The 11,584-nt window shown below is 58.0% G+C and overlaps 1 protein-coding gene across 1 annotated transcript; it reads right to left on the bottom strand.

Annotated features, from left to right (window-relative positions):
- Positions 1–7,505: 7,505 nt before the first annotated feature.
- On the bottom strand, positions 7,506–9,714 carry MYL7 (myosin light chain 7). Its single transcript, XM_090286958.1, has 7 exons — positions 9,634–9,714; positions 9,341–9,454; positions 9,118–9,193; positions 8,863–8,967; positions 8,313–8,391; positions 8,135–8,183; positions 7,506–7,669 (listed from the first exon to the last, which is right to left on the bottom strand). The coding sequence occupies exons 1-7, from the start codon at positions 9,634–9,636 to the stop codon at positions 7,568–7,570; spliced, it is 528 nt and encodes a 175-aa protein (XP_090143084.1). The 5' UTR covers positions 9,637–9,714; the 3' UTR covers positions 7,506–7,567.
- Positions 9,715–11,584: the final 1,870 nt, after the last annotated feature.

An 11,584-nucleotide genomic window follows, 5' to 3' on the forward strand; every position in this document is an offset into this window, starting at 1 on the left:
AGTGGCGGCCACCCGTGCTGACCCCAGGGAGGTGACCCTGAGTCCGCAGGCTGCACACCCAGGGCAGTGGATGCTCCACGCGAGGCTGAGGCAGGCCGGGCCCTGGGGTCCAGGACCGTGGGGAGGGCCTGGTCCGGGCTACGGGCAGCTGAAGGCCCTCTGCACGGGCCGCATTCCTGCCAACCTCCCCGTGCACAGCCAGCCCCGTCCTCGCCACCCTCGTCATCCACACCCTGTCCCACTGCAGGCACCCTTCCCACCTCCACAGGTGTGTGGCTTCCAGAGTGAGCGGGGCCCCTCCTAGGAAGTCTGGTGCCACGCCCGCTGCTCGTTCCCAGCCCTGTCCCAATAAAGTGGGCAACGACCATGGGTGACACCAAAAGCCCTTGCTGTAGACCTGCCACTGTTCTAAATTCTTGGCACATTAACCCACCTAATCCTCAAATAACCTTTGGACGATGAGGAAATGGAGGACAGAGAGGTCCCACAGCTGGTGAGTAACAGCTGGACTCACACCAAGGCCGCCTGACTCAGGGTAACATGGGTGCTGGGCCTCCCCGTGAACGGGTACCCCCCAAGGTCAGCTGATGACCTCTCCCTCCCTGACATTGAACAAGACGTTTGTCTAACATCCGTGAAGTGCAGACTGAATTGGATCAGTCTGCCCTCGAGGGCATGTGGGAACTACAGTGTCTGGCTCAGGAGAGTCTCAGTTTAGCCACTTCTTTGGGAGGTTGGGGGGAGGGCGCAGGCAGTGGGCCAAGTGTCTGAAGAACATTATGTCATTGCATCTTACCACAGCCCAGTGAGGCAGCACTGCGGTCATTTCCATTTTGCAGAATGATTCATCGTGGCACAGGGTCCTGCAGCCCGGACGCTGGGCCCAGGGCTCAGACTGGAGCTGCGCAGGCTCCCCAGGGAGCTCGGCGACTGGCGGGTCTATGTCAGGCACATGGCCATGGCAGGCACCGTGGGGGCTGTGTGGGGCAGGGGCAGATGAGTGTTGTCTGCACTGCGGGGGCTAACACCAAACCTCCGCTAACCCCCCTCTCCTTGCTGTCCGCGATGATGGAAAGTCTGTCTACGTGTTGACTTTTCCAGGCTCCCTGGCAGCCACGTGTGCTGATGAGATCAGATCTGGCAGACACAAAGGAGGAGTCTGGCAGGACTAGGGGCTGGACTTCTGAGAAATATGCTTTTGTGATAAAAGGGGGGGTGCAGCCAGCCGCCTGTCAGCGTCTCTCTGTCATGCACTCGCACATGGCAGTGTCCTGGAACATGAGAGAGTCCCAGAGATGCCGTGCGGGCACTGCTTAACTACTGGACCTAGACTTCTTATGTCATAGCAAAACATGAGCCCCGTTTGCTTTCTTCACTTCGGCTTTTCTGAACGTGAAACCAAAGATGTTCTTAAAGGAAATACGTAAGTAGGTCTGTAAAGGGGCAGAGGGTTCCCAGGAAGCTGAACGGAAGTGGTACCTTTGGGATTGGGCCCCTCAAAATAAGTTCACGGGCTGCGTGGGTCTTCTGTGATTCTCCCTCATGTGATTTTATTTTACGTATTATATTGTGGTAAAACATATGTAATGTAAGAATCACCATTTTAACCATTTTTGAAATTATGGTTTGCTGGCATTAAGTACATTTACATAGTTCGGCACCAGAACTTTTTTTTCTTTTAGACATCCAGTTGCAAGGCATTTGACATTCTTCTTGCCTGTAAATTAAGCATCTTTGATGATGTCACAGACCTAGTTTAACTTTCAAATGAAAACAAACTTTAAATGAAAATAAACTTTAAAGACAGTTACCTGCACTAGTTTATAGTCTCCCACTGAGCATTGTGATTTTCCTTGAATTGTGATTTTTCTCAAGATTACCCTCCTTGTCATTAAAGGGACTGCATTAAGTCCAGTTTTAAGTTATCCTGTTCATTTGCATAAACACAACAAGAGCAGCAAATGATCACATGTGATCTCTAAGTCTGCTTTGCTGGAACTTGAGGGTAACCTACAGTCTGCCCTTCAGGGCGCAGGAGCTGAGCCACACACCTGCCATTCAGCCTTGCTTGGAAACACCTGTCTTTTCCAAGTCCTTCAGGTTTTCCATTGTGCCTGAAGGTTCCTTCTAGCCACCTTTCAGGAAAACAACCTTTGTTCCTTCCCTGGGAAGATTGCCATGAACCACACAACCATCCAAGGTACCAGGCCTTTTTTCTCGTGGGCTTTTATTACCTTCGAAAGTCAATCCCAGTTTCCCAGGGCTTTTTGATAACAACCAGAGCCCAAGCATGTCTCCTTTAGGCATGACATTCCAGTCAAAGTCTTGGTCAACAAAACCTCTATTAACAACTGGTCTTATTACTTTTATGCAAAGAGCCTTATGTCATTGCTTACTTCTTCAGAATGCCAAATTCTGGAGGGATCAGGTAGGGAGAAAAATATACAGTTTGAAGGAAAATTCTTGTCCTTCTAATATTCACTGAAAGTGCATTTCCATACTTTACATTTCCTTTTGTTCACTTTCCTACATGTGAGGGTTTTTCTTGGGGGGGGCAGTTTGCTGGTTCATTTATTAGTTTATTTTGCTTTCATTTTTCCCCCACAAAAAAAAAATTTTTTTCTATCACAATTTTCCCACTTTTTCTCCATTGTTTCCCCGCACCCGGCCCACCCCTCTCCCACAGTCAATCCACACCCCGTTGTCCGTGTCCATGGGTCATTTATTCGAGTTCCTTGACTAGACCCTTCCCTTCTTTCCCCCTTACTCCCCTCCCTGCCTCCCCTCTTGTCACACTGTCGGTTTGTTCCTCGTTTCCATGTTTCTGGTTCTGTTTTGCTCATTTGTTTCTTCTGTTCATTAGGTTCCTGTATTAGGTGAGATCATATGTATTTGTCTTTAGCTGCCTGGCTTATTTCACTCAGCATAATAATCTTTAGTTCCATTGATGCTGTTGCAACAGGTAGAAGTTCCTCCTTTCTCTCTGCTGCATAGTCTTCCATTGTGTAAACATACTATAGTTTTTGATCCACTCATCTACAGATGGGCACTTAGGCTGCTTCCAGCACTTGGCTATTGTAAACAGCGTTGCTATGAACATAGAGGTGCATAGGTTCTTCTGAATTGGTGTTTCAGTGTATTTATTTATTTATTAGAGAGAGGAGGAAGGAAGGGAGAAAGCGAAGAAGAGAAATATCAGTTGGCTGCCTCTCACACGCCCCCAACTGGGAATCAAACTCAATCCACTGAGCCGCACTCGTAAGGGCTCATCTACTTTCTGGTTGTGGATTAGTCTATTCTAGGAACTTTCCAGGAACCTCATGTGAGTGGGATCACGCAACATTTCTTTTTTAATCTGGTCTGTTTCACTTAATGTCCTCAAGGCACACCCATGTCATAGCAGCACTGAGAAATTCCGCTCCCTTTCATGGGTGAGTAATAGTCTGTTGTATGTGGACACCGGTTTAAGCTTCCCCTGCCAGCGGACACTTGGGTGGGTAATGCCACTGTGAACACGGAGCACAAATACCAGTCCAAGGCCCTGCTTTTCATTCGTTCGCGTGTGTGACGAGAAGCGGGATTGCTGGCTGGAACAGTGACATTGTGTTTAACTCTGAGGCCCTGCTGTGCGTTTCCCACAGCGGCTGCTCCATTTTACATTCCCACCTGCAGTGCTGAGAGCCCCGGTCTCCCCACATCCCCCCCATGCTTGCTGCTTTCTGGGTATCTCACCTGGGCTTAGACTTGCATTTCCCTGGCGATTAGTGATGCTGAGCATCTTTTTATGGCTTGCTGGCTGTTTGTAAATTGACCCTGCTGGTAGGCCAGGTGCCACCCGCCTTCTCGGTAGATGCGGTCTGAGCCCCTGGGCCTCTGTAGGGATGGTAACCAGGAACTACCCACCACACACACACTCTATAGGGATGGTTACCAGGAACTATCCCCCACAAAACAACACAGGCCAAGAACCCCATGGGAATCAGGGGTATTGGGATGGGAGCAAGTGCTGGGCTGGTGAAATGGCCCCTGTTCACTACACGGCTCCTTCTTGTGGGATTGAAGCAGGAGGCTGCGGGAAAGGTCCTGGGCCAGGCCAGATGCGTGGAGGTCCCTGTGGAGGTGGCACAGGCGAGAGAGAACAAGGCAAAGCTGACTTGGAAGGGGCCCCGGCAGGTGGCAGGTTCGAGGGTCTGTCCCCCAGAGCCAGGCCTGAGGTGAGAACCCCCGTCTTGATCAAGAGTCACAGAGACCAACGGGAGGCGATCTAAGCAAACCATGACTTTCATTTTGAGAGCGCAGTCCTGAGGGGACATGGGCAGCAGGTCCCCCCGCCCCCACCCCCCGCCCGGTCTGTCACAGGGCCTCCCGCTGGGCCTCTGCTCCCCTCCACTCCCTGCCTCTGCCCCCCCCCCCCCCCGCCTCTGTCCCCCACAGACCTGCAGCCTCTGCTCCATGTCCCTCAGAGAGTAGTGACCTCCAGGGGGCTCCACCTCAAGGCAGCCACTGCTCAACCCTGTAGGGGTTGCAGGGAGGGGGACTGCATCAGGGCTGTGAATGGTGCTGGGCATGGGTGGTTCCAGACTGGCGGGAACTGGCTGTGGGCGAGTGCTTGGCGGGTCCTGGAGGAGGGTGGGGGAGGTGTTGCTGACCCCTGAGCGCAAGCAGGGCTGATAAGGTTCTATTTTGGAGCCGAGTGGCTTGCACGTCAGCAGCCTGTCCCTGTGGGGATGCTCCACAGGCGGCAGGAGGGCTGGTGGGAGGTCAGAGGCTGTTCTAGCTCCTGGGGTGCAGAGAGGGCACTAGAGGACAAAGCCGGGAGAGGGAGGGGACCGGGAGGGGCTCCTGTCCCCAGGATGCAGCCACCCCTCCTGCCCCTTTTCTCTGTGCTGGCTCTTGAGAGACAAGGCCCACGGCAGACTCCCAGTCCACACAGGCTCCTGGTCTCAGCCTCCAGAAGTCTGGAGATTTGTGACACCCCCGAATCACTCACTAGGCATCTCTGCCTTCCCAGGGTGCCCCTTGGTGCCGCACGCGGGCCATGACTCCAGGAGCTCTGCCACACTCCAGAGGCCCTCACTCCCTTTTTGCTCAGAAATTGTCAGGCTACCTGTGCGATGGCACCCGAACACTGTTGGGGTCACTGCTTCACCCCCTGTCTGTCCTCTGGTTCCTCCACCTGCACATTTTAGTCACTGAGCTGTTGGAGTGCAGGGGCCGACTGCGGGCTGAGGTGGGGGTACCTGTCAGGTGTGCGACTCAGCACCACACCTGGAGGCTCAAGAGACCCAGCTGCTGTCAACGTCCAGCCCAGCCTCTCCTTCACAGGAGGAAACCGAGTCAGAGTGGGAGCAGGGCTCGTTCAAGGCCAGCGAGTGGGCCGACTCCCAGGCGACTCTGGAGCCCCCAAGGGCCTCGCCCAGCACTTGCCCCCTTCCGGCCAGGAGCATCTGGAAGGCTCACAGCAAAGAAGGTGGAGTGCGTTGGTTCTCTACCGCGTTCCTGTGGTGTGCCAACGCTGCCCTCTCTCAGGCCCTCCCGCCAAGCCGGGGCTGGGTCTTGGCCTGTGCAGGAGACAGTCTGGCCGCGGGGTGGGCGATGCAGGTGGTGGGGACAGTGACAGCCATCTGTCTCCCAGAGAAAGCAGCCCACGCCTCCTGGAAGAGGATGCAGAGCCCAGGTCTGTCCTGCCAGCTTCGGGCCTTTTCTTTTATCAGTGGTGTTAACCCATCTAAAGAAAGAAAGGAGGCCCTGCCAGAGGCAGGGTGGGGGCAGGGCAGGGGCTGGGCCTGGCAGGGGGGCTGTAGGGGTTTCAGGATAAAATCTGAAAATACCACAGAGGGGCAGACACCCCCTGACCATGGGAGGCCACTGAACCCCCAGCCCCTGTGGCCCAGCTGAGGCTCTAGTGCTCCAGGCTATGCTGGGTCAATAGATAAAACGGAAAACCTCTCCACAAAAGTAACGAGAAAGAAAATAGATCTATTACTGAACAAGCATTAAACCGGAACTTGGTGCTCATCACAAAGACCAAAGACGGGGAGAGTCAGGTGCCCCCCTGCTGTTCTCGAGAGACCCTGACCCGGTACTGCCGGGGCGGCCTCCCAGGCCTGCTCATTGCCTTTCCTGGGAGGAAAGGTGATGTCTCACACCTTTGCTGCTGGGCGTGGGCTCCCGCCTCCCACGACCCTGGGAGATGAAGCGATGGCCCCATGGCCGGTCCCTGAGAGCATCCTCGGGATATAAAACTTGAAAGAGGCTTCCTGAGCTTTTAAACAGATTTACACAGGAAGAGGTGGGGCAAGGACAGGAGATGACGGGTTTTCTAAAGGAAATGCCCTAAGAAAGCAGAGGAAAAAGTGTTTCTTTTTTCTGCTCCAGGGGCATTAACCTTTTCTTATTTCCAGCTTGCACTTGCCGGCTCCAGGGCTGTGCGGGACCACACTGGCTTCCTATCTCCCCGTCTCCTGGCCTCCCAAGCGCCCGTCTTTTCAGCAGCCCCCGTTTGAGGCCTGTGCACCCCTGGAGACTCCAGCCCTTGCATCCAGGGGCAGCAGGGTGTTGAGGTGGGCAAGAGGGTTTGGGTTGGAGCGTGGCATGGGGCGGCGGCTCTCTGCAAACCCCTCGGACTGAACGTGATCCCCTGGCAGAGAAGAAGGCAGAGGCCGAGAGCCCACGGAAGTTCCTCTAGGAGCTCTGGGGGATTCAGACACGGCCCCAGGGAGGGCCATAGCCTCAGACACCTGCTCAGGGACTCCAGGTGGGAGGGGGGTCAGGGGTAGCTCTCTGGACCAAGACTCAGGCAGCTTCATGACTTTTGTGACCACGGATCAGCAAGAGAAAGATAACTTCAAAATGCGAGTGTCCATTTAGTAACAAAAATTGCCAAGTCCCAGATAAAAATAAAAACTGAGCTCCTCTCCACATGACAATGCCTGTCCCTGCTGGCCTCCAGGAGAGGCATGTGGTCAGCCCCTCCTGGGTGGGGGCTTGCAGGAGGGCAGGAGGCTCCCTCAGCTGTCTCTGTCCCAATGAGGACGCTGTGTGCTTCCACCTCCCCATGGGAACTCTGGAGGACCCTGGCTTCCAGTATCCAGATGGGGGTGTGCCCCCTGCAGCCCCCAGATCTGCAGGTGAGGTGGGGGATGGGACACTGCAGTCCTCTGTGCAGCCACCTGACCCTTAACCTGAGCCTGCAGCCAGCTCCCCGGCATCCCTGCGGGCGCCCTGGCCCCTCCTTGTTGTCATGGTTCCTCAGCGCCTTTCCCGTGGCCCGCACACCCCGTGCGTGTGCAGAGACGGAGCTGTGTGGTTAGGGGTCCAGGAGGGCGGAGCTGGCAGAACTCTGCTGAGGTGCAGAGAGGCCCCCTTTCTTCTCCTAGAGGTCAGCCTTGGCCAGGATGCCCATCCTCTCAGGCCCCAGTGTCCGCATCTGTAAACTGAGGTGCTGACAGCTCCCCGTGGCTGGCCCCCACCCCATCTGTCACAGAGAGGCCACCACACAGGGCTCATTGGAAATGGTGTTTATTGAGGGGCCAGGGCATGGCCCTGGGTCTTGCTGCAGCCTCGCTCACTCCTCTTTCTCGTCCCCGTGGGTGATGATGTAGCACAGGGACTTGTAGTCAATGTCCCCTGCCAGGTCCACAGGCGTCAGGGCGAACATCTGCTCCACCTGGGGGGGCACCGTGAGAGGCACCGTCCGGCCGGGGAGGCCCGTGGCCCCACTGCCTCTGGGGCGGGGCCTTGCTCCTCAGCCTTTCAGGCCCAACCCCAAGCTGAGTTAACATTTTTCTGTCGTCTGACTTCGGGTGGCCTGGGGAGCAGGTGGGCCCCAAAGGGGGTAACGGGTCAAAGGGCCCACCCTGGCCCTGACACCCCCTCTCTTCTCTGTGCTGCCCCTACCCTGAGTGACGGACGCCCCTCCCGAAGCGGCAGGAGCCACTGGCTCTCACCCCCAGGCCTTGGCACACACGGCTCTCCTGGCCTGGCACCCCCTCCAGAGCCTTCACCCTCCAGTCTCGACAGAAATGGCACCTCCTGCAGAGAGCTGGGCTCTGAGCCCAGGAGGACGGGGTCCCTGCGCCCTCCGCAGTGCCCTGCGGGGTGCAGACCCCACGAAGGAGCCAGGAATCCTCACCTCAGCCTGAGAGAACTTGTCTGCCTGGCTCAGGAGGAGCTGCTTGAACCTGAGGGAGTGGGAACAGTGGTGAGAGACCAGGGGTGGCCGCACAGGGCAGGGATGGAGGCTCACAGGCCCAGGGGGCCACGGCCCACCCTCCGCAGGGGCCCCCACCGCCCGGCCAGCGCACACTCACTCGTCCTTGTTCACCACTCCCTTGCCGCTGGGGTCGAACATTCGGAAGGCACTGAGGATGGCTTCCTCGGGGTCTGTCCCTGGGAGGCCAAGGGAGCAGGTGAACACCCATGCCCCCAGCCTCCAATGTACTCCCGGGAGGCACCCAGGGTGCAGGGGGAGCCCTCCACATCCCAGAAGAGGCCGGGAAGGGCTCCCTGATGCCCAGCGTCCCTCGGGGCTCGGATGGCACCATCGCAGTCCAGAGGTGGGCTGGCCTGCCTGGGAGACTGGGCTGTGGGGTTCGGGATCTGGGAGCGGAGGCTGAAAGTATGTTTCCCAACACCGACCTGGGACTTGGGGTGACTGGTGCCCAGGGTATGGGATGCAAAGGTCGTCCCCACATCCTCTGGGCAGGCAAAGGACAGGTGGTCTGGGCAGGTTCTGGTGGGTCCAGGAGGGCTTCAGGCTTGCTGCCTGGCCAGCAGGGACTCAGGTGGGGTACAGGGAGATTCAAGTGGGGTTCATGCTCACTACACTACTAGGGGCACCCAGACCTGTCCCAGGCTCACCATTGAGCTTCTCTCCGAAGAGCGTGAGGAAGATGGTGAAGTTGATGGGGCCTTTCCCCTCCTGCAGCATGGCATCCAGCTCTTCCTCTGGGACACTCACCTTCCCTGGGGGGGAGCATGAGGTGGGCACAGGGGCCCTAGGGGTCCCCAGCAGGGCTCAGGCTGCTCTTGATCCTTCCCAACCACCTGGTGGGGAGTGGGGGGGGGGGCCTGTCCCCTCTCGGCAGGCTCCCTGGGCGGGAGGTGTGCTCTCACCCAGCTGGGAATAGGTCTCCCGAAGATCCGACTTGCAGATGATGCCGTCACGGTTCTGGTCGATGCAGCTGAAGGCCTGTAGAGTGGACGCCATAGTCCCCAGGTGGGAACAGACCTCCCCCCAGCGAGGGGGGAGGTGAGGGAGTGCTAGGCGGTGGGAGTAGCAGGGACGGGGCCGTGGCAGGGGTGTGTGCGGGCAGCTGCCGTGGGGCGCGGCACCCACCTCCTTGAACTCCTGGATCTGGGCTTGCTCGAACATGGAGAAGACATTGGAAGGGCCTCTCTGGGCCTGCTTGGTGGCTGCGGCCTTGCCCCGGGTCCCTGCCTTCCTGCTGGCCTGCGGTGGTGTGGACAGGAGGGGTCCTCTCCAGGGCTCCCCCAATGAACCCCGTGCGCACCCCAGAGCCTCCCAGGAGAGCCAGGGTCATGGTCCCCTTCCCGCCCCTGCAGACACCTCTCCAGGTTGGGCAGGCACAGAGGTGCTGCCCCTCTCCAGTGCCCCAGCCTGGCACTCACCATCCTTGCTCTGTGGCAGCCTGGTGGCCACGAGGGGCCCACAGCCCCCTTTATGCCTCAGCCTTATCACCTGCAGCACCAAATAAGGGATGGAAGAGAGGACAGACCCAATCTTGGCAGCCCCTGCCTGGGCTGGGGAAGGAGAGGGCCCCACACAGATTCCAGCCACATTCCAGTGACCCTCGGGCCCTTGACGTGTCACATGCGGTGTCCACCGTCTGGGTGTGCAGGGCTCTCAGCTCTCACCACGCAGGTGCTGAATGAGGGGCCCATCCCCTGTCCCTGACTGTCCTCCTGCAGCTCTAGCCCAGCCCTGCCCAGTCCGAGAGTTCCACTGGGGGTGGGGGCGGCCTGGGGGCCGCTGGGCCTGGGAGGGCAGCGAGTGGTTCTGGGGATGCCTCTGGCCTGAGACCAACAGGGCCTCCCAGAGCTTTTGGTGCAGAAGCTTGGCCTCTGGCCTCTGGCCCCTGAGCAGCAGGCAGGAGGCAGTCCTGCCTGTGACTCCCAACAGCCTGTGGGGGAGGCTTTTGCAGCCGGAGCTCTGCCTGAACCCCAAACAGTCTCTTGGACCCCCATGAAAGTGAGTCACGAGCCTCGGATTCAGGGCTCGGCCACTGAATGAGGAGCCCAGGGCGCAGAAGGCACAGGAAGCAGGGCGCCTTCCAGAGCAGGAGCGGCCCTGGATGCCCTTGCCGGGGTGGGGTCGGGGGGCGCAAGAAGCCCAGCTGGGGGAGCGGGGCTCTCACCCGGCAGACCCAACGCCCCTTTCATGGACAAGTAAATATTTTATGGCCCCTCCTTTGCACTGCTAAGGTGAAAGTCACAGAGCGTATAACCTACCCACACAGAGAACTTTAGAAAATCAATATAAGGACGAAGAGGAAGTCCATTCCACTGCCTGCTGCCACGCCAGTGCTAGTGCAGGAAGGGAAGGGATCGGAGCACTGCGAGCTACCTGTGGCGCGTGGCTTAGATTTGGGAGAACCAGGGACCAGGAGCAGCGCACGCGAGGGGCACGCAGGGGAAGGGGAAGGCAGCCCGGGGCCAGGGGAGTTACCAGCGCAAAGCCACAACTGGGGTTAAGTAGCGAATGAAGTGATTTGCTGGCTAGTTTCTCTCATGGGATATCATATGAGTATGTGTTTCTACAGAACTGGGTTTAGGTGGGGGATGGAGGGCCCCTGCTGAGATGGACCTGAGGCAGGACCAGCACCCCCCACACACACACCAGACCAGCCCTGCCTTGCGGGCACTCCCTGGGCGCTGTCACTCTGCACACCGGCACTGCTGGCCAGAGCATGTAGCATAGCAGATCAGTGTCTGTGCAAATGGGACCAGGTCTATATACTGCCCCACAGGCCTTAGGCACGGAGGTCGAAGAACGGTGGGCCAGGCCATGTTCTAAACGTTTAAGCTTTTAATTTAAAAAACCACACAGTCCCAGGTTGGACATGAAGAGGCTGGTGTGGCATGTGGAAGTCTAGAGAGAAGAGAGAGGCCTGCTGGTCCTCCGGGGACCGCGCTGAAAGTCGCTGGGCATGTGTGTGGCAGCCCCATGGGCTGTTCTCCTCTTCCTGGACCCTTGGAGAAGGCTTTGGGGGCTCCATCTCTTGCACCTCCTGTGAGGGTCCATCCCAGAACCACAAAGCTCTCAGGGATGGCAGCATGCAGGGGAAGGGGCTGCCATTGTCAGAGCCCCGGGTACCACAGCCTCCATGCTGGAACTGGCCCCTCCCATTTCATTCTCCCGGGCCCAGACAAAAAGGCCTGGCCAGGCCTGGGTGGTCCGCAGCCCCTGTGAAGCCCAGGCCTAGGTCTGGCCGGGTCCCTGGGGCTGCCTGCCCGTGTGAGCTGAGTTTCCAGGGAAGCCAGGCCCCAGCAGGTTCCAGAGGGCACCCCTCCCCAGAGCAGGGCCCAGGCTCCGCTGAACCAGCTGAAAGCTCCCAGTGCA

The sequence above is a fragment of the Furipterus horrens genome, unplaced genomic scaffold (assembly GCF_987537825.1).
Source record: "Furipterus horrens unplaced genomic scaffold, mFurHor1.1.pri manual_scaffold_9, whole genome shotgun sequence".
NCBI classification, from domain to species: Eukaryota; Metazoa; Chordata; class Mammalia; order Chiroptera; family Furipteridae; genus Furipterus; species Furipterus horrens.